Below are 27,838 nucleotides of genomic sequence, written 5' to 3'. Positions count from 1 at the left end.
CATTGCTCCAATGAGGCAGGCTGTCTGTCCTTAAGATTCCCAGAGGGTTCAGAGTGAGGGACCACAAGACTGAAAGACATCATTGGCCTGGAGCTGAGGCTAGAGGGGAACCCTGGGCCCATAAGGAGACAAATCACTGCCATGGGAAGGATTCCTGTGCACGGTAATGAAAGAGAGAGAGAGATGTGCAGAAGATTTTGATGTTCCCTTTAAATATCAGTAGCATAATTGCAAAGACCATCAAAGAAATTCTATGATGAGCCTAAAGCCTTATGATCATTAGTGGTCAGAATAAAATAACGTGAGCCATTGGTGAGTCCTTCAGATCAGTGTCTACTCTAGTAAAAACTATCTGGGAATAACCTGTTGTGGTTACAGTTACATAGGCCAAAAGCTGAATTGCTGGGAGTTTTCCATTAAAAACTTGGAGGGTGCAGGGACCTAGGAAGCCAGCAGTAGTTAAGAACACATATTGCTCTTCCAGAGGATTTCAGTTCAGTTTCCAGCATCGTCATTGGACAGTTTACAACCACTTGTAACTGCAGCTCCAAGGGATCTGATGCCATCTTCTGCCTCTGAAAGCACCTGCACATATGTGCATGTGTGCACTTGAATGCGCTTGCGCACGCATGCACGCACGTGCACACACACACACACACACACACACACACACACACACACACACACACATACACACACACTCGGGGGGCGCGGGGGAAGAATGATAATAAGATCTTTTTTAAAAAATAAGGAATTCAAATAGAATATTAGGGAGCTGTTGGCCAGCTTACCCACACACAGGCAGGTAAAGGAACACACTAAGCAGGAATCCTTACTTATCAGGAAACAGTTCTATACTCTGCTCCAAACGTCAGCTATGGGCCACTGAAAACCCAAAACATTTTCTGTAATGAGTAGCTTGAAACTTTTTTGATATGCACTACCAATCATTCACAAAATGTACACCAAACTCTCAATAGATCATTAGAACTGGGCTCTGTGGTGGGACGTCCTGGTACGTGACCATCCAATCTTTTCAATGCACAGGAGATTACTCTCAATAACAGGGAGAAATGTAGCAAAGGGACCTAAGGACGTCATCTAGCCATTAAAACAAAAGTTGGCTAAACAATCCATATTGTCCTAATTTTATCCAACTTGAAATCACCTCCCAAAGTCAGACAAGAGTTCCCCTGGGTCATAGTCATCACGGTGGCCTCTGGGGCAGACTGTCTTTGTTATGTACATAGTCACGGGTGAGTCATCTATGACGATGCATTGTTCTGATTTGGCAAAGGAATCTAAAACTTCATCCTTCAGAAAATCTTTACTGTGGCCTGAATGACAAAGTCAAAACTGCTTAGCATGACGTAAAATGTCTTTAAGGAGTGACATAGCTTTCTAACTTACTTCTGGATGCTGCCTCCTCAGACACTGCCCCACAGCCTACACATGCTCCAGAGCTCCAGTGCCATGCTCTGTATGCGGGCCTCCCTCTTGATTCTTGTGGACTTTTCCTCTGCCCTCCGATGTCTTAGACTTTCTGTCCCAGGAACTACATAAGGGTTTTCTATGACAAGGGCAGGCTGGTTGTTGGCAGGGTTTGCTCAGCGCAGTGTACTCAGCCCTCCTTCAGAACTAGAGTTTGATCCTAGACCCATCTAATGACTGTTACCTCCAGAGAACACGCTACTTTTTGTCCTTCTAAGTCTCAGTTTTCAGGCAAGTGTTTGCTGTGGGATTAGGCAGGCTTTTAGGCAGGGCTGATTATCAACCTTGGTCACTCTCTCCATAGCCTATCAACCTAGACAGACTCTGGCACTGAGGTGTGTTCCACAATCACTGCCGGCTATTAGTGCAGGAGGATCACTGTGTATTCAAGGCCAGCCTGGTCTTCAACAGGACAGCCAGGGCTACACAGAGAAACCCTGCCTCAAAAAAAAAAAAAGGAAAAAAGGAGGGAGGAGAGAGAGAGGGGAGGGAGGGAGGGAGAGAGAGAGAGAGAGAGAGAGAGAGAGAGAGAGAGAGAGAGAGAGAGAGGAAAAATCAAGGCTTCAAACCATGCTCTTAATCTAACAGAGAAGGAGGAAGAAAGGATGAAGGGACATCATGCATACAGTCAGTGAGAATTTTAATCTATCCAAGCGAGATTAAATACCACCAATGATTTGTCTCCAAGAAAACACGGAATAGAACTTTAAAAACTGAGGAGGAGCTTTCTAGGCCCAAGCTGGCTTTTAACACACTGTATAGCTGAGGATGTCCATGAACTTCTAATCTTCCTGCCTCTACTTCCCAAATGTTGGGATTATGGATGTGTACTACCGTACCTAGCTCAGGATAAAAACTTTTTATGTCTCCTTGATTCACTCCCTCTTTTAAACCTTCTTGACTTCATGTGCCTGGAGGCAGAGCTCAAGTGTAGGGCACAAGATGGGCAGGAACGAGGCCGGGAGTTCAATCCTCACACCTAGGAGACACTTATTGGTACGGAACTCAGTTCACCAATGGCGCTGTTGGAAAGTTGTAAATGGTTTTCTAATGGGTTTTCTACCAAGGAATGATGTCTTCAGAAAACAATATGACATGTGCTTGCAATTGTTTCCCTAGGGATTTAGGAAATAATAAGATTGAACGTCTTCCACCGGACATATTTAAGGACCTGACGGAGCTGTCACAATTGTAAGACATTAACTTCCCACTTCACTTCTCTATCTTGTTTCTTCATTGTTGTAAGATATACATAGCATTGAGTGCCCCGACTGTTACTGTATCATAGGATTATGTCAAGACCTTCCACAATGTTGTTCAGCTCTCGCCAACTATACCGGCAGAGTTGTTTACTTAGTCCAAAGCTGAAACCCTCTGGCCACCAAGCTCTAACTCCACATTCATCCCGCCCCAGCCCTGGCAACTGCCATCCTACTTGCTCTCTCCATGTCATAGTCACCGTTTTGTGACTGGCTTAGTTCTCTTACCATATCAACAAGGTACATCAGTATTGTAGTATGTGTCAGAATTCCTTTTGGCTTTTAGGGCTGAATAATAGAATCTGATAAGCTGTGTACAATCATCCTCCAGTGGGTGGGCGCTTGGGTTGGTTCAGCTTTTGGCTAGGTTGGATAATGCTATTATGAACACAAGTGTGCAAATTCATGTCTGGATGTCTATGTTCAGATATTTGGGTTCTATGCTCCTTCTCAACACATAGCAAACTTAGATACACCTGATGAAGCATCATACATCAGAATTACTATTTTTCAAGGTCATTTAATACACCTACCCTATCAACCCTTGTAACCTAGAAACCACTGCACTGTAGAGTATCTGTTTTGTACCCTTGAGTTTCTATGGCTGGCTGAGAGCTGCAACACACACTATATCATAACGCATACTGCGTTATGGGGTCAAAGAGGAGCCCTCCTCTTTCTTTGTCCCTTTCTCCCTCCTTTCCTCAATATTCCTGTGTTGGAATTCAGGGATTAATGATGCTTAACAGGCAAGCAATCTACCACTAAGCCATACACCACCACCACCCTTAAAATACAAATTCTAGTAAAAGTATATTGCTTTTACACTGCTGTAAGGTGAAAGATTATAAGCCAGGGACCACTTGTACACCCCCAGAAATTGGCTAGATCACATGGTAGTTCTACTTTTGTTCTATTTAGATCTGTTTCTCATCAGAGTTGTGCCAATTTACATGCCCGCTATCAGCGCCCAGGGTTCCAGGTTCTACAGTCTTCCAGCATCTGCTGTTTTCATTTTCCTGGCTCCCAGCCATCTTAACTGAGAACACTCAAGGACCTGATTTTCATTGCTTCTGATATGAGCAGTGTTGAGTATTTTTCCCCTCGTGTTTGGCCACGTGTCTGCCTTCCTGGGGAGAAACTCCTCAAGTGCTTCATTCATGTCCATATGAGCTCCTTTTGGAGGCCTGAGTCTTAGTTCTTTATACATCATGGGTATCCTATAGACAGGACTCACCAGTATATTGCCTTCTGTTATGGGTAACATTTCCCTACACCACAGTGTTCTTTAACTTTAATACACTGTCATGTTTGTATCTTTTACGTTATTGTGTATATTTTCAGTTTCACATCTAAGACATTGTCAGATCCACTCAATGAAATTGTCTTCCTATATTTTCTTCTAGTTCGATGAGTAGCTGTGTGTTTATGCACGTGATCCATGTTAAGTAAGCTTGTGTACAGGGTCCAGTAAGGGTCTAGTTCTATTCTTTTTGCATGAAGATATCCAATCTTACCAACGCTGTTTGTTGAAAAGATTGTCCTTTCCTTGTTGAATGCCTTCGATACGTACATCAAAAGGTATCTGATTATGTCTGAGTGTGCTTGTTCCTGGGCTCTGGAGACAGATCCCTTTGGTCTGTACAGATGGAGATTACTGTGGGAGCCCTAAGTTTGTAAACAATAAGATTTTTGTGGCTCACTGTTCTTGAGGTTAAGAAGTTCAAAAGTCAAGGCCAATTCAATGTCATCCTTGGCTATACCCTGATTCTAATAAACTAATTAGCTTTACCTGATGATTAGTGATCTTGAGGGTGCTTTATGTATCTGTTGGCCACTTATGTGTGTTCTTTTAGCTATTACTGCATCCTCCGATGTCTATTCAGCAGGGGTGGGGATCTGGCTCGGTGGTAGAGCATATGCTTGCCATCCCCAAAACAAAACAAGGAAGTGGAGGAAGAGGGAGAAGATGGAGAGAGTGCCTTGCAAATCATTTTCCCTCGCTGTAGACTTCTTTTATGGCACGAAGAAGCTTTTGAGTTTAATGTGGTCCTCTTTGGCTCTTGTTGCCTTTACTGTCTGTGTTTTGGAAATCACATCCAAAAGAAATCACGGCTGGACCAGAGTCGTGGACGTCTTCCTCTATGGCCTCATGTCTTACATTTAAGTTTTCAATATATTTTGAGTTGTACTATAATTTTTTTGGTAAATGTCTCAAAGTCATTCAAAGTCAACAAATATATTCTCTTTGTCCAGGCAATTCTTAGGAATGATTTATTGCTGTCTTTTTTTTAAAAAACAGGAATATTTCCTATAACCCAATACAGAAAATTCAAGTAAATCAATTTGATTATCTTGCCAAACTCAAGTCTCTGTGAGTATATGCATATACAGTTTTACTTCAATACTAAGAGCATGAATGGTCTCATGTCTTTAATTGTGTTTTATTTCCAGCTCCACAAAAATATTTGAGTCCTTGATGGACTATAAACAGACAGTTATTATTTCTATACCATGTGTTAGTAAGCTAAAAATTAAATGAGAATGAATCTCTACATCTGTGTCACCAGGATTAAGATACTGAATTGTGCATTTCTGTTCCCTGAATGTATGGGGCATAGTCATTGCTCCATTAACTCTGGGTACTTAAGATTTACTCTAGCATCTGTCCTAGTTTGCTTCTCTGTTTCTGTAATAAAACACTGACCAAAAATAACTTGGGGAGAAAAGGGTCTATTGGGCCTATAGGCTACAGTCAGCATTGATGGAAGCCAAGGTGGGAACCCAAGGCTTGAGGCAGAAACCATGGAGGAATGCTGCTTCCGGGCTTGCTGGCCCTCCAACATCAATCGTTAATCAAGAAAATGCCCCACACATGTACCCACTAGCCAAAGCAATGGAAGGGATTCCCTCAATTGAGGTTACCTCTTCTCAAGTGTGTCAAGTTGAAAACAAAGATTCACATCCTTACCCTAAAACGGAATCTGTGTAAATCATGACTCCCACAACAGAGAGAGACAGAGACAGAGACAGAGACAGAGACAGAGACAGAGACAGAGACAGAGACAGAGAGAAAGAAGTTCTGATAATGTCTAATTGACTTTAAAAGCTAAGCCTCAGTTCATCTTATTTAGCTACTCTACAGTACAATAGCACTTTATTAAGGAAAAAATATGGCTTATAAGGTATTAGAAGCCAGGTGTGGTGGCACATGCCTGTAATCCCAACACTCGAGAGGCAGAGGCAGGCTCTGTGAGTTCAAGGCCAGCCTGGTCTACAAAGCGAGTCCAAGACAGCCAAAGCTACACAGAAAAACCTTATCTCGAAAACAAACAAACAAACAAAAGTATTGGAAAAATAAAGATGTACAGAATATAATGCATGCACACTTATTCTACAAACATTTATTGACTAGTTAGCATGCATTAGGCATTATATCATGAACTATGAAGATTTTTAAAGGAAGATACACATGTCCATAACCTGTGAAAGTGTCTAGGTAGGTGGAGTCTGAGCATTTCACTTAGGATAATGCTAACTGAAGGCACTTAACTACATTGTCTTTCAAAAAATAATTGTTTTATTGTGCTGGGGATAACACATGTTCTTTTATCTATTACTTGGTATTTTTAGCCACCTAGAAGGAATCGAAATTTCAAATATCCAACAAAGAATGTTTAGACCGCTCGTGAATCTCTCTCACATGTGAGTGTATGCTGTCTTTTTATTCACCTTGATTTTAATCTTTATGACCCCACATAATACAGCCATACTAAATGTAAATCAAATATTAAATTTTTCTACTAATTTGCCTCTGTATGGTTAGTATTTGTGTCCCTCTTCCAATTGTATGTTGTAATGTTAACCCCAAAGTCATGGTATTATTAAAAGGTGAAGCCTTGAGAAAGTGATTGGCTCCCTCAGGCAGAGCCTTCATGGATAGCATTAGTGCCACTTTAATAGATCATTGAAAACCAGCGTGGTGGTATACCACCTTTAATCCCAGAAACTGGGGGAGCAGGGCAGAGACAGGTGACTCTCTGAGTTAGAAGCCAGCCTGGTCTATAGGAAGAGTTTCCAAACTAGTCATGGCTTCATAGTGAGATCCTGTCTCAAAGCAAAAATGAATCTGAGAAAAGCTGGAGCTAGTTCAATTGAAGCCCTGGGTTTGATGGATTCTCGGCAAGAAGGAGGAAGAAGGGAGAGAGGGAGATGTGCTGAGCGGGGGCATAGCTCGGTTGGGGAGAGTGCAAGGAAAGCAGGAAGATCTGAATTCACCAGCACCTGTGTAAGCCTATAACCAAAGTACTGGGGGTGGCCAGAGACAAAAGCATCACCTGGTGATCAGCTTAGCTCTGCTCTCAGTGGGATGTATTGTCTCAAGGGAATAAGGTGGAAAATAACGGAGGGAAGCTTCCTAATTCCTCCCTGGGTCTCTACCATGAACTTACACACAAAAGAGAAAGAAACTACGAAAATTAAAAGTCTCAAACTTTAGGAAAAGAAAGAAGGAACGAGAGAAGGAAGAGGAGGAAAGGGGAGGAAGGAATGAAAGAAGAAAGGGAGGGAGAGAGGAAAGTAGGAAAGGGGGAGGGTCTATCTTGTACCATCCACTATGTCAGGACACAGTGAAAATGTGCCAGGTTACAGCATTTCACCAGGTACCTAGTCTGCGGGCACCTTGACCTTGACCTTCAACATGGAGAATTGAGAAGTAAATGTTTGTTGTTTAAATTCCCAGGCTATGGGATTTCTCAGCAGCCTGGATGGTGTCAAACATTATTAATCAATAATTAACTCTTAAAAGTTTGATGTTAGGAGGACATTTTAGTTTTCCACACTCTGGTAAAAAGTTATGGGAAAAAATTTCAAAGACGAAGAAACACAAATGTAAAAGGAGACTTACAAGACACGCCCACCTCTGATAACATTCACAGACGCTGATTTTTGCCCAAAAAACTAGTAACGTGTACCCTTTGTGTAAGTGCCGCCAGATGAAGAAATAAAAGTATATGTAAGTAATATAAAAGAATTACAAATAGGGTTCGGGAGATGGCTCAGCAGGTAGAAAGAAGTTGCTGAGTTCAGATCCCCCGGAACCCAAGTAAAAGGCAGAACAAGTGGCATGCGCCTACGATCTCAGCACTCCTCTGCTGAGCTGGGAGACATGGTCAGGAGAATCCAGCCTGAAAACCAGGGAACCCGGAATATGAAACGTAGCAACAAACCCAAGAGGGACTCTGCTTCAAACACAAGATGGAAGGTCAGGGTCAACATCTGTAGCAATTCTCTGGCCTACACACACATGTGATGGCGCACAAGAGTCTTCACTCCATCAGGTACATACACACAACTCGCACAACTCACACGACACACACACACACACACACACACACACACACGTTTGTAGCAATTATTTATTTCTCATTTTTTAAGTGTGTTTGTATAATACAAATATATATAATATGGGGATCTAATATGTAAACACATGTTGAAATATTAGCTATAAATACTTGCTACAAATTAATGAAAGCGGGAGAACTCTATCCCCAGGGAAAATTGGTCCTAATGTCAGAGTGTGATTGGAGTAAGTGCATGGATGAAAGGTAACCTTTGGAAGTTCTGTACAGTACGTCTGATTTTGCATTGATTATATGCCTTATAAATATTTTGAGTGGAATATCATAGCAAGCATGAGCCTGCCCTTCACACTGTGGTAATTTTCAATACTTTAGAAGTGGCTTGTCGGCTACCCTGTAATCTTCCTTGCACTGTAAATCTAACACAGGACATTGCTCCTGTTTCCCGTGACTTCTCAGAGGCAAGGCTTTTATAAGCTTCTTTGCTTGCTCGAAACGAAACAGTCTGACCAAGAAGAACTGAATTTATTGGAAGAAACTGGTGTGTAGCTCATAAAATCTAGCAATAACTAAGAGACGAGCCTGAATTGGGCAGGAATCATGGGAACAGGAATTGAACGGTGGTCTTAGCCAAGCCCTGATGAAATAAGCCATTCCTGTGCCATGGGCAAGGCTCAGGGTTTCTCTTGAGATATTTGCATATCCTGGGCCAGGGGAGGGCTTCAACTGAACATCCGCCATGTTTCCCAGAGCTGGAGAATGGCTTCCCTCAGAAGAAACTGAGACTGTTTCTAAAAGAGTAGTCTCTGCTAGGCAGCCAAACTAGCAGACAAGTGTCCGATGAGGCTCTGCTGATGAGAACAGTTCAGCCACAGGTTCTCTGTTTTGATTTTTGTTTGTTTGTTTTTTGTTAGCTGAGACAGGGTCTCTCTGTGTAGCCTTGGCTGTCCTAGACTTGCTCCGTAGACCAGGCTGGCCTCAAACTCACAGAGATCTGCCTGCCTCTGCCTCCCTGAGTGCTGGGATTGATTACAGATGTGTGGCTCAGACTCTTAAAGCGAGAGGAAAGGGCGGGGACATCCTTTTACCCTGGTGCACTCCAGTGTAGCTCATAGGGAGATGCAAACAACCAGATGCACATAGCAGCAACTGCCCCTGCCTTTGGCAAGGTACAAAATGACCACTCACTTAATATCATTTACTAGTAACTGTTTATACTATAGAGACCATTTTTATTTTATTTTATTTTTGCCACCACTCTTTGCCTGCGAGGCAGACTGACACAGTTGGAATTCCAATCTCTACTATTATTAGAAAATTTCCTATCAAGTCACTTTCCTCCATTGAAGATTTATCTCCTATTATGGTGAAGCTAACACTGATCTCATGGACTGCGTTAGAGAATTTACTCCTGGTGTCTAAACACTGCCCAGTAAGTGTGGCTTGTGTTGCTGCTGCCACTCTTGTTTATCCAGGCCGTGGTGTTTTAGGTTTTTATTTTGTTTTTTGAACTCTATAGATGAAAAAATTTCACTCAACATTTAATTTTTCATTGTGTTTCAAAATCTAGTGTGAGAGATAGACAGGATTAATAGTTTTGTAACAACTTAGTGTAATGTTATAACTTCTGTAACAGAAAAGCCATGGAAGCAGCCAAAAGAATTTCATGTTTCCCCTAAGAGCGAAGCAGTAAAATCAGCTGTGGCTAAGCTATGGTTATATTCATAACTATGTATTTATACCAGTGGTTCTCAACCTTGCTGACACTGTGACCCTTTAAAACAGTTCCTCATGGTGTGGTGACCCCCAACCATAAAGTTATTTTCATTGCTACTTCATAACTATAGTTTTGCTACTGTCATAGATTGTAGTGTGTGTGTGTGTGTGTGTGTGTGTGTGTGTGTGTGTGTGTGTGTGTGTGTGCATATATGTGGGGGGTGTGAGTGTGGTGTGTGTTTGACTGAATTCTATAAAGAATTGCTGAAGGCTTCTTTAGATAAATCCCTTCTCTTGTTCACAAGCTAGCCATTTATGCGTCTGCTAAGATGTGTGTAACCCATATTCACTCTACGTCTTACCCACACGTTCTTTCACTGTAAAGTCAAGGGAGTAAGAATTAAAGTTTGAATATCAGAATCATGAAGGACTGGTAAGAAAATGTTTCCTATTCCACTAAATCTTATATGAACACATTTTTCTACCGAGAAAACATTGAAAACAAATATCAGTGATGATGCTGAGTACGTGTTGTAATTTTGTCTTCTCTTTGTACGTCAGATATTTTAAGAAATTTCAGTACTGTGGGTATGCACCACATGTGCGCAGCTGTAAGCCCAACACGGACGGGATTTCATCTCTTGAGGACCTCTTGGCAAGCATCATTCAGAGAGTCTTTGTCTGGGTTGTATCTGCAATTACCTGCCTTGGAAACATTTTTGTTATTTGTACGCGACCACACATCAGGTCGGAGAACAAGCTGCATGCCATGTCAATCATTTCTCTCTGCTGTGAGTATCTCCTGGTCAAAGAGGAACTAGGCTTGAAATGTGCAAAGCCATTGCTGTTAGAAAATCAATTCGGTGGAGCTGGAGAGATGGCTCTCTGGTTAATAGCACATACTGCTCTTCCAGAGGACCAAAGTTGGGTTCCCAGCACCCGTAAGTGGTGGCTTACAACAGCTTATAACTTCAGTTCCGGGGACTCCGACATCTCTGGCCTCCAAAGGCACCTGTCAACATGTGTACATACCTACGTACAAACCCAGATATACACACACGTAATAAAATTAAGAATAAAATATTTTAAAAGAGACAGACAGACAGAGAAAGGAAGAGGCTGAAGAGGTTGGAGAGATGGATCAGCAGTCAAGAGCACACGCACTCCTCACGGAGGACCCAGGTTCAGTTCCCAGCACCCACATGTGGTTTGCAACTAACCATCGCTCCATTTCCAGGGGATCCAACACCCTCTTCTCACCTCTGTCAGCACCAGGCACCCACATCTTACACGTTCCTACATGCAAGCAAACACACCCATCCTCATACCATAAATCTTAAAAGAAAACTTAAGAGAGAAAATAAGTTCCATTAGTGTTAGAAGTATAAGATTTTAAATCTTCCTTCTTTTTGCTTATATGGTATTTCTGTATTTTCCACAAGAAAAAGAAATCACTTTAATCATAAGACAATTAACTTTTAAACTAAGGTCATTTAGGGTGATGGAGAAATGGCTCAGCAATTAAGAGTGGTTATTTCACAACTGCCTGTAACTCCAGTTCCACGGGATCCGGTGCTTTCATCCAGCCTCTACACATATGCACACACACACACACACACACACACACACACACACACACACACACATACACACACATACACACACACACTAATTAATAATACTAATAATACATTTAAACTAAGAAAGTTCAAGGTTCAGTGATCTTACCCAGCTCAAGAGAGGCCTCATTCACAACTATTTTCTCACGAATGGCATGACTCATAAGGCATGTCCCCTTAAACCATCAGGGCTGGAGAGATGGCTCAGAGGTTAAGAGCAAGCCCTGACCCTGTAGAGGACCCAGACTTGGTTCTCAGCACCCACAACCATCTGTAACTACAACTGCAGAGGTTGCAACACCCTTTGGCCTCCATGGATGAGACAGGTTTACTTGCACACATGTACACATGCTCCCGCAACACACAAATATAGAATATATATTTTTTAATCTGACTGATTTTACTACAAATAAAATTGTTACCTTCCCCTTCTGAGTCAACTAGGCAAGGCACATATGAGCTCACAGAGAATCAAGCAACCAGTACGGAGCCTACACGGGTCTGCACCAGGTCCTCTGTGTATATATTATAGCTACTAGCTTATATTTTTATGGTATTCCTGTGTTTTAAGGACTCTGAGAACGAGTGGGTCTCTGGCTCATGTGCCTTGTTCCTGTTGAGTTGCATTGCTCAACTTCAATATGATAGTTTTTGCTTCATCTTATTATATTTTATTTTGTTATGTTTGATTGTTAGAAGCCGGTTCTTTCTAATGAGAGACAGAAAAGGAGTGAATCCAGAGAGGAGGGGAGATGGAGAGGAATTGGGAGGAATAGAGGGAAGGGAACTGTAGTGGAGATTTATTGTATGAGAAAATAATCTATTTTCAATAAAAGAAAAAAAAAGGAACCGTTGCCTTTCATGGTTACAATGTCACATCCAAGAGCTTTATGTGGCTTGGTTTAAGTTTTCAAAATATGTTTGTAAAGTGTTATGTTAAATGAGAACTACAAATAAAAATAAACAAAAAATCAGACGGCACAATGTTTGCAGCCTGGGTCCCAAAGCCGAGGCTGTATGAATAGCCCCTCACACAAGGAAAGAAGCTTCCACATGGTGTCCATCATTGCACACGTGGCCACACTTACTATACCGGACACTGTCCAAAGTCTGAGCTCTACTTTGTTTTTATTGCAAGCCACGTGAGAAACAGAACTCATAAAATGTTTACAGCTTTTTATGGTCAGCTACAAAATTATGACTCCGCTTCCATTTCCCTCTTCAAGGCTAGAGTATAACTACATTGTTAAAACGAAAATTAGGGTCAATGCTCACAAAGGAAAAAGAAGTTTTCTCCAGTGGAGTCCCACATTTCAGAGCAGGCCCCATGCAGGAGTAGTTGATCAACACAAGGCAAATTCAATGGTCTTTTTGAAGGCTTTTGTCTCATACTGCTATGTTTTGGCACACACACGTGCGCACGCTCGCGTGAGTGTGTGTATGTGTGTGTTGCTGTTGTTGTTCTTTTGCTTGTATATTTGGGTTGGGTTTTTTTTTCCGTTTTGTGTGTGTTTCTTGGTTTTTTTTGTTTGTTTTAAAGTTTGAGGACAGCCTGGTCTACAGAGTTAGTTCCAGGACAACCAGGCTAAAACAGAAACGCTCTGTGTGTGTGTGTGTGTGTGAGAGAGAGAGAGAGAGAGAGAGAGAGAGAGAGAGAGAGAGAGAGAGAGAGACAGACAGACAGACAGACAGACAGACAGACAGACAGACAGAAAGAAATGGTGTGGACTTGGGTGGGTGGGGAGTAGGATTTGGGAAAAGTTGGGGGAAGGGAAAATGTCATTAGAATCTATGGTATGATTTTTTTTTTTCAATTAAAAAAAGGGAGGTTAGTGTCTCCAGGCTGTGCATGATACTCTTAGCTGGCTGAACTGAGAACACGTCAATGGAAGGGCTGAGCCAAATAATGTCCTCCTCATCCAAATCCCTAACAGAACATATACCATAACCAATTTTATTGATTTGTTTCATACCCCAAGTGATGGGGCTAAATGAGACCAAAACCGAGGATCTCTAATTTTACAGACTGGTATTCTAAGGAAGACAGATAATCCTATAATTAACCATAGTTTTCTTTTTTCTTAATGCTTTTTTTTTTTTAATTTTAAAGTATAGGTAAGTATATATGTGTTCATGCATACGTGTTTCCGAGGAGGCCAGAGGCATCAGCTCCCCTGAAGCTGGTGTTAATGGGCAGTGTGAGTTGAGTGGCGTAGATGCTGGGGACCAAACTCAGGCCAACTATCTGCAAGAGCAGCTCCCACTCCTAACTGCTTAGCCGTCTCCCCAGCCCCTATCAAGTGTCCTGTGACAGCAGTGACAGAGAGAATGGATTAACGGGTCCTCATCCAAGTTAGGGATTTGCTTGGTACTGGGCGGGGTGAAGCTGGGGCTTCATTCATGCTAAGCAAGCACTCTACTGCCAGCCTGTACAGAACCATCCTATGAATTCTTAAGAGAATACAATTTCCTTATAATCCAGAAAAATGGGTCATTTAAAATGTTGTGTGTGAAGATACGCTTACTACGTGTCTCTCTGAACCTGTAAACTTTGGACCCTTGTAGGTGCTGACTGCCTAATGGGAGTGTATTTGTTTGTGATCGGAGTCTTTGATCTCAAGTTTCGGGGAGAGTACAACAAGCATGCGCAGCTGTGGATGGCGAGCGGTCATTGTCAGTTTACGGGGTCTTTGGCCGTTCTGTCCACAGAAGTGTCCGTCTTACTTTTAACATTTCTGACATTGGAAAAATACATCTGCATTGTGTATCCTTTTCGGTATTTCAGGCCTCGAAAATGCAGGACAATCACAGTTCTGGTTTTCATTTGGATTTTTGGGTTTTTAGTGGCTTTTGCTCCACTCAGCGATAAGAGTTTTTTCAAAAACTACTATGGCACCAATGGCGTATGTTTTCCTCTTACTTCAGAAGACATGGGAAGTACTGGAGCCCAGATTTACTCAGTGATGGTTTTTCTGGGTAAGAAACCTTGCATTGCAAGCCTTCCTGTGTTCCAGCCCTTGCTGAAGTATCTCACAGTATGATACTCATTTTTTGCTGTCCATTGTTTATAAGTGTTTGTCCTTCTAACTAAGGGTTCTCAACTTTCCTAATGCTGCGACCCTTCAACATGGCTCTTCATGTTGTGGTGACCTCCGACCATAAAATTATTTTTGTTGCTACTTCATAACTGTAATTGTGCTGATGATATAAATCATAAAGTAAATGTCTGTGTTTTCTGATAATCTTAGGCAACCCCTGTGAAAGAGTCATTGGAACCCCAAAGAGGTCGCAACCCACATGCTAAGAACCACTGTTCTGGTGCCTTGTCCAATGGTGGATTTGTAGACAGACATTTTTTATTTTATTGTGGAATGTTTCTCTTTCTCCATCTATTGTGATTGAAAGTTTTGCTGGGTATAGTAATCTGGGGTGACATCTGTGGTTGTCTCTTAGAGTTTGTAAAACATCCATCAGGCCCTTCTGGCTGTCAGAGTTTCCACGGAGAGAAATCAGGGGTTATTCTAATGGGTCTGCCTTTATATGTTAGTTGGTCTTTTTCCTTCCAGCTTTTAATAATCTTTTCTTTGTTCTGTTTAATGTTTTGAATATGTATCATGTGGTATTTCTTTTCTGGTTCAGTCTATCTAGTGTTCTGTATGCTTCTTGTACCTTGATAGACAATTCTTTTTAAGGTCAGGGAAATTTTCTTCTATGATTTTGTTGAAAACATTTTCTGTGCCTTTGACCTGAGTTTCTTCTCCTTCCTCTATTCCTATTATGCATGGATTTGGTCTTCTCATGGTGTCCAAGATTCCCTGGACATTTTGTGCCTGGATGTGTTTAGATTTAGCATGTTCTTTGATTGAGGTGTTCATTTTTTCTACCTTGTCTTCAATGCCCTACATTTCTCCTTCCATCTCTTGTACACTGTTGGTAAGGTTTATCTATGGGGTTTTTGTTTGACTTCCTAACTTTTTGTTTGCAGTTTTACCTCATTTTGGGTTTTCTTTAGTGATCCTATTACTTTTATGTCTTGAACCATTTTCATCATTTTATTCCACTGTTTGTGTCTTCCCATACTTATTTGTTTTATTCATACATTCTTTGAGCATATTCATAATAGCTATTCTTGAAATTCTTGTTTTTGCTGCAACTATATTGCTTTTTTGTTTCGTTTTGTTTTTACTACTGTAGTGGTTTTACTGGGTTCTGGAAGAGACAGAACTGTTAACTGTCTTGGCTGTTAATGATTGTGCTTTTTGCACTGACATCTAGGCATCTGGGTTTGAGGTCATTGTGATCCTGTGTGTTGACATCAGGCCTTGTCTTTTTGGGTGACTGTTCGATTCCTTGGTTTCTGTTGTCCTCTATGGGTCTTAGGAGTGTGTGGTGGGTGTGGGTTGCCTGGTAAAGAGTGTGTCTGATTCCCTGCTAGGTGTAAACACTGGGAGTCAGGACTAAATGTGTTCCTAGGTATTGGGAACAGACATGAAGGAATGGGATGAGATGTAAGGGAAGTGGAGCTGAAAGTATTTACAGGAGAGAGAAAAGCTGAGTTGGCTGCAAAGTTTGCTGGAGTTTCCAGAGAGTGAGGTCAGAGAAGAAGGACTGCCACACAGCTGGCTATGAGGTGACCTGCCACACAGCTGGCTATGAGGTGACCTGCTACACAGCTGGATATGAGGTGACCTGCCACACAGCTGGCTATGAGGTGACCTGCCACACAGCTGGCTATGAGGTGACCTGCCACACAGCTGGGTATGAGGCTGAGGAACTGGAACTGGAACTTAAGGACAGGAAGGAGGGTAAAGATTGCCTGCCTGGGTGGCTGATACAAAGGGATAGGGTGAGGAAGCAAGCCTGGGTCCAAAGGATCTGCAGAATCTCCAGCGAATGGAGGCAGAGAGGATGGAGATGCCCCTTTGAGTGGTCAGAGACAGCAATGACGGTGTAATCGGAAATGGAGGTCAGGAAGGAGCTCTGGTACACATCTGTAATCTAGCAGGAGGCAGGAGGACTGTAGGTTGGTGTCCAGCTTAGGCTACCTAGTCAAGCTGAAGGCTAATTTGAACTCCACAGTCAGGCCTTGTCACAAAATAGTAAGTGAATAAATAAGTAAGTACCACTTTATGAGCCCTGTGGTCTTTCATAGCATCATCTAAGGTATGGTTTTATCTGTCTTAAGAGATGCTAACGTACACATATTCTTTGTGGTCTAAACAGGTATTAACGTGGTGGCGTTTGTCATCATTGTGTTCTCCTATGGAAGCATGTTTTACAGTGTTCATCAAAGCACCCTAACGGCCACTGAACTACAGACGCAAGTGAAAAAGGAGATGGTCCTCGCCAAGCGCTTTTTCTTTATTGTGTTTACCGATGCATTATGCTGGATTCCCATTTTTATACTAAAGTTTCTTTCACTGCTTCAGGTGGAAATACCAGGTACAATCTCTTCCTGGGAAGAATAAGTCTGTGCAGTGTTATTCTAAGAAAGACAAGTAATATTCTTCGTGTTTTTTTATTTTTATTTATTTATTTATTAAATTTTATTGTTTATTCATATTAACAAGTCATATTCTTAACACTTAATGAGTTTCAAGGATTATTAGTGAGAGTAGTGTGGACTCTGGCTCCCTTATCAGTGAAGTGCTTACTGACAGGAACTGTTCAGCTCTTTCCATAAATGCCTAGTGCCAAAATTATCATGAAAATAAGGTACAGTGACCAAAATAAGTGGTATGCAGAGCTTAAATTGGCCACCTGCTTAAAATGACCATGAAGAAAAACATGCCAAGTAGTTGCCAAATTATGAATTAATTTTTCTTAGAATGTAAGAAATGTTTCTCCCTACAACACATACGATAGAGAACACTACACCAGAGTGTGACACAATAGAAAGCAACGCAGGGTTTTAAATCATGTACAGCACATGCATCACAGCTGCTGTTATGTTGAGCAAGAGAGAAGATATGACTATGTTGACCAGAAGGAGAAATTTGGCACTTTGTATTTTGATAGGAGGATTTGAACATGGTGTGGCTACTGTAGAAAAAGTGTGTCGGCAATTACAAAATATTAGACATAGAATCCAGCCATTCCATGTCTGGATAAATACTCAAGGTAATTGAAAGCCAGAACTAAAATAGGCATAGGCACACCTGCGGTGACTGCAGCATTAGAAGGCAGAAACAGTACAGACTCTACAGATAGATGAACAAAATGTAGCAAAAGAAAAATAACGGATCATTCAGTATTCAGGTTTATGAAGAAAGGAAGTTCTTTAACTTATTTTTACTTTTATTTCGTGTGTGTGTGCATGCACACATGAACGCACGTGTGTGCTATGACACACATGTGGAAGTCAGGAGACAATCTGCTGAAGTCAGTTCTGCCCTTTCACCGTGTATACTCTGGGCATTGAGCTCAGGTTGTCCGGCTTGGTAGCAAGAACCTTTCCTCCCGCTGAGCCTTCCCATCAGCCCTTTGAAGGAAATTCTGACACGCGCTGCATTATACCTGAGTCCTGAAGGTGTTGTGCCTAACATATAACCTGACACAAAAGAGCCACGTGTTTTATGATGCATCTTACATGAGACTCCTGGAACAGTCAAATTCACAGACGGAACACAGAATAGCCGTTGCTAGGGACTGGAAAGGGGAGAGTGGGATACATCATCTAACAGCTATGGTTTCATGTAGGGAGATGAGGACATCCTGAGTCTGGTGGTGGTGAGGGATGCTCAACAATGAAGATGTACTTAGTGCTACAGAGCTGCACATTTTTTAAAAAGGTGACGGTGTAAAGAATATGTCGTGCAGCCGGGTGTGGTGGCGCACACCTTTACTCCCAGCACTCAGGGAGACAGAGGCAGGCAGATCTCTGTGAGTTTGAGAGGCCAATTTAGGCCAGGACAAAACCAGTCCAAGTCAGGCAAAGCTAAACTGAGAAACTCTGTCTAGAAAAAAGAAGAAGAAGAAGAAGAAGAAGAAGAAGAAGAAGAAGAAGAAGAAGAAGAAGAAGAAGAAGAAGAAGAAGAAGAAGAAGAAGAAGAAACAAAACAAAGAAAAGAATGTCACACATATTTTATCACAAAAAATGTACAAGTACCCCAGCTGACTGCCTATGCAGTACAGTATATATTCACTTTTTTACATTTATATACGCATAACAGTTTTGATTGATCCCACGGGTGATAATAGAATCTGACAAGTTATGAAGAATAAAGACAATAGTATTAAGTTACATCACAACAAAAATCTGAGTACTGTATTTAGTAGTTCTATATACATGCAAAGGTGATTTTTAAGATAGGTTTAGAAAGTTGTAGAGACAGCGCAGCAGTTAAAAGCATTAGCTCTTCTGTTCCCAGTGCCCACATGGGAAGGCTTACAACTGCCTGTAACCCTAGCTCTGAGTATCCGGCACCCTCTTCTAACATTCTTGGGGACCCACACACATGTGGCATATATGCAGACACAGACACATGCAAATTAAAATTAATATTCAAAAAAAAAGATGGATTTAGTCAATATGTTTGCGGATTTTGTCTTTGTCTTGCTTTGTTTTACTTCATTTTGGGTTGTTCGTTTATGGTATTAGGGATTCAACCGAGGACCTCATGATACCAGGTAAGTACTCTAGAAATTTCCCCCACTTTTTATCTTGAGGCACAGTCATGTCAAGCTGCCCCATTCATTCCATAGCCCAGAACGGCCATGTACTTGTCTCGGTATGTTTTGTTTTGTTTGTTTGTATGTTTTCCAAGACAAGGTTTCTCTGTGTACCTTTGGCTGTCTTGGAACTAGCTAGTTAGACCAGGCTGACCTCGAACCCACAGAGAATCACCTGTCTCTGCCTCAAGTGCCAGAGTTAAAGGTGTGTGCCACCACCTGTCTTGTCTCAGCCCTCATTACTTGAGGTTTTAGGCCTGTGCCACTAACTACTCCAAGAGAGTTCCCTGAAATAAATATTTGGTCAAAAGCCTAAAAATGTGGAGGCTGGGGAGATGGCTCAGTTTATAAGATGCTTGGCACACAAGCAGGAGTGTGGGTTCCCCAGCAACCAAGCAAAAAGCAAAGTGTGCAGTAGCACAGCTGTAACCCCAGCACTAGGAGGAAGGAGAGAGCAGGGAACCCCAGAGGCCACTGGCCAGCCAGCATAGCCCATTTGGTGAGTTCCAGGTTCACTGACCGGTATTGTCTCAAAAATAATGTGGAGAACAATGGGAAAAGACGCCTCATGTTGACCTCTGGCCTCCACATGCATGAGCCCATATGTACACATGTACCTGCATGTAACACACAAAGTCACAAGCATATGCACATGTGTGCAAGCCTTAAAATATGTGCCTATTTTAAAGATAAATAGGTCTGGGAGCCTGTTGAGTGCTTGCCTAGCATGTACAAAGCCTTAGGCTCAGTCCCTCGCAATGCTATAAAGAAAAACAAAACAAAGTCAAATAAATAGCAAAAAAGAAAAAAAAAGAAATTCATTCCAGATAAATCTACATATTCTGAGAAATACTACATGTACCTCCTATTAGTTAAAACATTTGCAAAGGATGATAAATGCTTAACAGCATGTTTTTTCTTTAATGGATTCAGAATCATATGTCATAGCTTTGTATAAACACTCCCAATAGTGTTCTTTTGTCGGCACTCTAATGTATTCAGGAAAAGCCTCTCAGCAAGAGCCGGTGCCTTCACAGCACTGGCATTCCTTTAAACATGGACACCACAGGCAAACATCCTGAAATAACAGAGACGTGGTGTTTAAGTATGTCACACTAAAGGAAAGGGGGGGTTGAAGATGGACGATACCAGAGATGCCTTACAACATCTACCAACACTTTTTTTCATCTTCTCTCTTCCAGATACAATTACCTCTTGGGTGGTGATTTTTATTCTGCCTATCAATAGTACTTTGAACCCGATTATCTATACCTTGACCACCAGACCTTTCAAGGAAATGATCCATCAGCTCTGGTACAACTACAGACAAAGAAGATCTGTTAACAGAAAAGGCACCCGGAAGGCATATGCTCCCTCATTCACCTGGGCAGAAATGTGGCCCTTGCAAGAGATGCCTATTGAGTTCATGAAGCCAGCAGCTTTCACAGACCCCTGCGATCTGTCGCTAGTTTCTCAAACATCCAGACTCAATTCTTATTCATAACTGGCTCTAAAAACCATTTATTCTCAGAGAATACTGTGAAGTGCTTTCTAAAGGGATTTGCTGATGTGGAGTAAATGCCACAAAATGTGAAATTTATGGCTAAGACAAGGTAACGCCATGAGGCTGGGAAAGGTAGCTGGTGTTCATACACAGAGAAGCAATTATCCTGACAATGTATGCATGCATATTAGTACATATTTGCATTAGAAATGAAGGGAAATCCATTTCTAGCATGCATTTATGCACACTGCATGGAGGTACAGTGCTGGGAACAGAATGTAGAGCCTTTTTAAATCTATGTATTGCATTTAACTACTGACACCACAAATTCTACCCAAAGCTCCCATATTTCTCTGTTGTGCACATCAGCAAGCATAAGACCAATAGACATTTTTAAATTAAGGCCTAACGTTTTATAATACTCAACTACAATGGCATCAGATAAGATTTGTGGAGCTAACGAGAAGATGCTCAGTGAATAAGAGTGATTACTATACACGTGTGCTGACCTGAGCTCAATACCTGGAACCCATGTATAGGGGAAAAGACAGAACAGACTCTAGAAAATTGTCCTCCGATCTCCACTTGTGCACCATGGCATGCATATACACACATGCACATCATACATACACACACACACACACACACACACACACACACACACACACACACTTTAAATATGGTTGTTTGTAAAACAGAAAAGTTCTGTTTTAAAAATACTCTGTATTGCTCTTTGAGTCTCCCATTTGAGAGTCAACATAACATATTTACTAAAAGGAAGCCTTAGTGGCAGGTGTGGTGGACAAGCCTGTAGTCCTAACTTTGTAAAGAAAGAAGCAGAGGGATCACAAGTTCAAGGCCAGCCTTAGTGACATAGAATGACCTTGTCTCTACCATGCAAAAGTAGAACTTGGGATATGGCTCAGTTGCTAAACTACTTCCTGTACGCACACTGAGTTTGGATCTCTGGTATCTGCATCAAAATCCCAGGTGTGGTAGAGCATGATCCCAGTGCTGGGGAGACAAGAGAATGGGGGGTCCCCAAGGCTTGTTGACCAGCTATTGGGGAAGATGATGTCAATCACTGACTTCCAAACACACACACACACACACACACACACACACACACACACACACACACACACACGGAGCGACACTTTGTTGTAAACTTGGAACCAGCATTTCTCTGTCAGTCCCTCCCTAGTTTTCTTTAGCTTTTGCTTTAAATGAGGGTCCTCATGAGGAAACAGGACAGGACAGTAGGTAGGAGTGATGCAAAGGGGTGAAGCCAGAGAAGTGGGAATGAGAGCATTTAGATCAATGAAATCGAATCCAGGGTCCAGAAATAAACCTTCATGTTTCAGTCAATTGGCTGTTTATAAGGGTGACATGTAACCTAACAACATTAAGTCAAGAGGATAGGAACAACTCTGAACCAGCCAACAAAACCTCAAAGAGACCCACATGGTGGTGAACACCTTTAATCCCAGCACTCGGGAGGCAGATCTCTGTGAGTTCGAGGCCAGCCTGGTCTACAAAGTGAGTCTGGGACAGCCAAGGCTACACAGAGAAACTCTGTCTCGAAAAAACAAAAACAAAACAAACAAACAAAACCTGAAAGAGATGCTAACACCACAATGCTGCTCAAACTGCTCCTCAGAGGGAAAGTGAAGGGACAGGAGCAAACTCACTCTATGAACCCAGCCCAGCCCTGATCAAAATCAAAGAGCACAACAAAATTTTAAAAATTTACATATTTACAAAAAATTCAGTAGTCTCCCCATATATCTATAGGAAACCTCATTTGAAGTAAGTTCATCATGGGTATATAGAAATAATACTGATTTTGTGTTTAGTTTGCATCCTAGTTGTTAACATTGAAGTCCCCAGTTACATCAATTTCTCTAAAAATGTCTTTTTTCTCCCTCAATGGCTGGATAAAGTTTCATTATGTATCTGTTAAATAAAATAAGCAAGACTCAAAGGGTAAATAGTATCCTCTCTCTCTCTCTCTCTCTCTCTCTCTCTCTCTCTCTCTCTCTCTCTCTCGTGTGTGTGTGTGTGTGTGTGTGTGTGTGTGTGTGTGTGTGTGTGTGTGAGCATGCACATGTACGTGAAATGAAACTAAAAACTACACAAGAAACCATGAGACGGAAGAAATATTAGTAAGGGATGGAAAAGAGGAGATGTTTGTAAGGAGGAGTCAGAGGCACAAAGGTTGACAGTGTGGGAGGTGAGAACAAAGTGTACATCTGTATGAAAATGCCATCTAAACTCATTATTTGGTATGTTAAATTAAAAGTAGCTTCTAAAACTTAGAAGGGAACAGGGGTAATTCTTTGAGGTTTTGGATTTGGTGATGGATTAATAGAACTGTGAAACTGGGAGCAACAAAAGGGGGAAAATGGCTTCAGCTACATTCAAACCTTTGGGTATCATGGAGGTGGAAGAGGAGCTGGGAAAAGCCTGAGCTTGGCTACTTTTCCAGAGGACCCAAATTTCACCCCCAGTAATTTTGCTGGTCAGTTCACAAAAAATTGTAACTCTGGCTCCAGAGGATCTGACATCCTCTTCTGGGTCCGTGGATACTGCACTCATGTGCACAAACCCACATTCAGACATACCCATAGGCAAAATGGTAGCCACTGTGGGAAAGTCTGACATTTTCTCAAAAAACAAATTTCAAATAAAATTACCATATGTCCTATTTCACTATGAAATACAATCCCATAGGAATTAAAAACAGGACTCAGACAAGCACTTTCATGCGAATATTTATTGCTATATTGTTTATAAGAGCCAAAATATGGAAAGCCAAGTGCAACCACTAAAGAATAAAAGAAACAAAATGTGGAATATATACATACAAGAGAATGTTATTCTGCCATTCAAAGAAATGAAGTTGTGATAAATGCAATAACACAATATGTAATGGAAGCCAGAGATCGGAGGAAAAATGCTCAGTAGTTCCACGTATATGACAATAAGCTACAATAAGTAGATTCCTAGAGATAGACAGTAACTTCAAGATCACTGGTGTGTGTGTGGGGGGGTAACAGAGGGACTAAATGTATCTTCCTGGGCTTAAATAATCTAAAATGCATGTGAGAATAGAACTTGGACATTATAGTAAAAGCCAATGGATTGTATACTTTAGATGGATGGATTTCATACAGTGCTATAGTTATATCTCAACAGAGCAATTAAAAGAAAAGAAGAAAGTCATTGGTTTAGGTATTCTGCTTTATAGAGTTTCATATGTATATTTTCCCTCCAAGGAGATATAGCTGCCATGAAGAGGTGGCTGTACCACGGTAACACAGCCAGTTCATTGGATTTAACTTGTTAACTAGTTCTTCTTCTCTAGTCAATTAGGCATGGAAAGGGAAGAGAAAGAAGTGGTTCAAGGCAGAGAGACACCAAGTAGGATCTCCCTTCAGGTAGATATAATGCCACAGCCTGAGTCTGAAGCAAGAAGCTTCAGCCAAACCAAAGTGTCTACTCTTAAAGGTTTGTGATGGAAGGAGTCTGGAACCACTACAAACCAGGCTTAGCAGATATATAACCTATGCTACATGTCAGAGAGGAGAGCAGCCAGGTGTATATGACAGGGAGTCTCTGGGCTCATTCATGTGTTATCCATGAAGGCATGTTACCACGCTACCTTCATCCCTACTGAAGTCCCTTCGGCAAGAGGACTGGAATACGTCTTACCTGCCTAGAGACTGGATTCTCTCTGTGTGTGTCTCTGTCTCTGTGTCTGTCTCTCTCTCTCTCTCTGTCTCTCCTCTCTCTCTCTGTCTCTGTCTCTCTCTCTGTGTATTGTTGAGGTACATTGTGTAAAGGTGTGTTTCTCTATATTGGATTCTTGATTGCTAACACAGCAGAGAGCTAAGTACTTGCCTATTAGCCAGGTCTTTGTATTGTTATTTCTATGGCCCGTGACCCTCCTTCCTCACTTGCATATTCAATGTAATAAAGAGCCGATGCCCAGTATCTGAGCAGAAAGTGGAGGGAGGAACTTTCAGGAAAGAGAGAGGCCCTGGAAGGAAGAAAGCAAAGGCGGCAGATTTGCCAGCATGGAACTGAGGTGGACAGGCGTGAACAGGAGAGAAGTGGGGCTGACCACGTGGTGGGACATAGTGCCAGTTCAGGTTAAGCTAAAAAGCTAGCTGGGACTCTACCCAGCTAAAACACCCAAGCTTTAAAATAGTAAAAAGCCTCTGTATCATTATTCATACCACTGGCAGCTATGAGGGTCCCACTATAGTATGTGTGTGAACGCATGTAGATGTATATATTTATACATATCTGGGTGTTGGGTTAGGAGGTCTCTGGTTCTGCAGTGGGTAGCCAGTAGGTGGTCTTTGGGTTGGAAGCTAGTATCTGAATTTACACATCAGGAAGGCAAGGTTCTCAATGTAAAACCCACTTGGGGTTGGATTTGTTGAATTATGGAGGAAACGAGCATGTCACTTTATAGAGAAGATTGGGAGCCAGAAGAAGTAGATTTGGGGACTGAACAGTCACCATCAGAGGAAGGTGTGCTAACAGCACTAAAGCTCTCGATTGGATAAACTTCCTGAAGGTTAGGAGGAGGCTGATGTGGAAGGCATTAGAGTAAAGAGTAAAGTTTTTAAGAGGCTTGTCATGGATGTCCCTAAGGTTAAGCTTAGTTCATCAAGCACCAGAACAAAACAGGCCTGAAAAGGTCAGGAAGCAAGGAAAGGAGACTAAAGTGTAAGGCCCTCAGAAGGTTTGCCGTTGTGCAGTTGCAGGCCACTGACTGCTGTTAAAGGCAGCCAGGGCAGGAATCCACAGGTCAGCAATATCAGTGCCCTCTTTGGAGGTCTGGTGATTCAGAGTACATGACAGGGTGAAAAAGCTTCTTTGTGAACCTCAGGTTCCCTTTCAGAATTGTGGTCACAGACATGAGTCTGAAGCCAAACTCCTGGCTTTCCAGCAGCAATCCGCAGGTCTAGGGAAAAGAACAGACCTAAGCCTGGGATGCCCGGCCCTAGCACTGAGATTTTCATGACAGGTGGACAGGAAGTCTATAGAACCCAGAAGATTTATCTACTTGGAGACAAAGCTTTGATGCTGGAGAAAGATGACAGCCGTGGTGATGAGAAGAGGGCAGAAGCCCTAGGTGTTTGTGGGGAGGTGGCAAAAAAAAAGCCCTGGTGAGACAGGCAGAAGGCCTGGTTGGAGAAGTTCACATCACACACACACATACACACACACACACTGTTGTCATCATCATTGCATAATTGCTTTGGGTTCCATCTGATCCCAGTAAATCTTGATTCCACCTCAAAAAGGTCCCCAGAATCCACCTACACCTCTTTGTCCCAACACCCAATGCCTTCATCTGGGTAGCTATGTCTCACTTGGATATTTGCAATCACCTCCTAACATGTCTGAATCTTCAGTTCTAATCTATCAGCTGATCATCATAGCTTTTTAAAGTTCTCAAAGAAAGTATCTGGGAGGTAGATGTTACCCAGCTATTAGCACTACTTTTCGATAAGATCTGAGTTCTCCAAAGACGTGTAAGAGATAAGTGCAAGGACCTGACTCATCCTTCTGGAGGCCAGCAGCCTTGAGTCTACAGAGCTGATGCCTCAGTTCAAGTCTGAAGGCTGACAGGCTACTGCAAAATCAGAAATCAGCAGTGTCCATCCAGAGGCTGACAACCCACCCGAGAGCCTTTGGCTCTATTTGGCCTTCTCCTGTTTGGACGAGGTTCATTACCTTTGCTTGAATATGATTTGCTTAATCTTTAAAAGTTCACCTCAGCCTGGCATACACCTGGCATACCAGGACTTGGGAGGCAGAAGCAAGATCAGGAAGCCATGATCAGTCACGGCTACATATAGAATTTGAAGCTACCCTGAGATACACAGACCCTGCTGTTGTTGGCTCATTTTGTGTTTTGTTTTGTTGTATTTATTATGTATACAGTGTTGCACCTGCATGTACACCTGCATACCAGATCTCACAGATAGTTATGAGCCACCATGTGGTTGCTGGGAACTGAACTCAGGACCTTTGGAAGAACAGCCAGCACTCTTAACCTCTGAGTCATCTCTCCAGCCTGAGACTGTGTTTTTAAGAAACAAACAAAAACAATCTCAAGGGTTGGGGTTAGTAGTATACACAAATTCGTAAGTTTGACTCAAGCTTCACACACACACACACACACACACACACACACACACACACACACATGAATACACACAAAAAGGAGAAGGGGGGACCCTGAAGCCTTATCCGTAGCCTCACTGAAAAAATAAAAACCAAAATGTTGGACCAAATATCTAAACCCCCGTAGCAACACCATGTATGTAAAGAATGGCAGACCTGGCCAGGCGTGGTGGTACATGCCTTTAATCCCAGCACTCGCGAGGCAGAGGCAGGCGGATCGCTGTGAGTTCGAGGCCAGCCTGGTCTACAAAGCGAGTCCAGGACATCCAGGGCTACACAGGGAAACCGTGTCTCGAAAAAAAAAAAAAAAATGACAGACCTGAACTTTAACATGTCTCTCCAAGCTGCTAGGTAGCTAGGGGTAGTGCAGACAAGCATTTGATGTCATAGGCTATTAAGGGTCTGTGATTTCTAAGTAATTTCTGTGATTTCTAAGAGTTCACCTGCATGTGTGTATGTGTGTCTGCTGCCCCAAGAGGCCAAAAAAAGCATGTCAGGTCAACTGGAACCAGAGCTACAGGCAGTTGTGAGCCACCATGGGGTGCTAGAAACCGAATCTGGAGCCTCTTGCCAGAGCAGCAGGTGCTCTTAGCCACTGAACCATCTCCCCAGCCCTCCAAAGTTTATCTCCGCTCCCATGACCTGCTCTGTTGAACAGATGTCCCTTTCCTCAGAGCAGATGAGTTTACATAAATCATATGCACAAGTTTTAACACTGCCTGTTGCACGGTTCTCTTCGCTTCAATGTGACTGTTACATTCTCCTCTGAAGTTTGTAGTAAGCTACTTGGCAAATCAAAGTTTCTTGCAGGGCAATGGTGGTGCACGCCTTTAATCCCAGCACTCAGAAGGCAGAAGTAGGTGGGTCTCTGTGAGTTCAAGACTAGCCTGGTCTACAGAGCTAGTTCCAAGACAGCCAGGCCTACACAGAGAAACTCTGTCTCAAAAAAACCAAAAGAAGCCGGGCGGTGGTGGTGCATGCCTTTAATCCCAACACTTGGGAGGCAGAGGC

At 42.2% G+C, this 27,838-nt stretch overlaps 1 protein-coding gene across 5 annotated transcripts in view; it reads left to right on the top strand.

Annotated features, from left to right (window-relative positions):
• Positions 1-22,649, top strand: part of RXFP1 (relaxin family peptide receptor 1) — a 128,710-nt gene extending 106,061 nt beyond the window's left edge. For 2 of the 5 annotated variants that reach the window (XM_084769684.1, XM_084769683.1), the window contains 7 exons: positions 2,611-2,682; positions 5,053-5,124; positions 6,384-6,455; positions 10,388-10,617; positions 14,011-14,421; positions 16,669-16,887; positions 20,319-22,649. In XM_084769684.1, coding sequence (XP_084625810.1) covers positions 2,611-2,682; positions 5,053-5,124; positions 6,384-6,455; positions 10,388-10,617; positions 14,011-14,421; positions 16,669-16,887; positions 20,319-20,620 — 1,378 coding nt within the window. In that variant the 3' untranslated portion in view covers positions 20,621-22,649. The remainder of the gene's footprint in view (positions 1-2,610; positions 2,683-5,052; positions 5,125-6,383; positions 6,456-10,387; positions 10,618-14,010; positions 14,422-16,668; positions 16,888-20,318) is intronic. The other 3 variants (XM_084769685.1, XM_084769687.1, XM_084769686.1) reach the window with 3 other exon arrangements.
• Positions 22,650-27,838: the final 5,189 nt, after the last annotated feature.

Source organism: Acomys minous, assembly GCF_964271855.1.
Source record: "Acomys minous genome assembly, chromosome: 19".
In the NCBI taxonomy this organism is placed as follows: Eukaryota; Metazoa; Chordata; class Mammalia; order Rodentia; family Muridae; genus Acomys; species Acomys minous.
The sequence above is the reverse complement of the archived record's forward strand: the minus strand, read 5'-3'. Positions and strand labels throughout refer to the sequence as shown.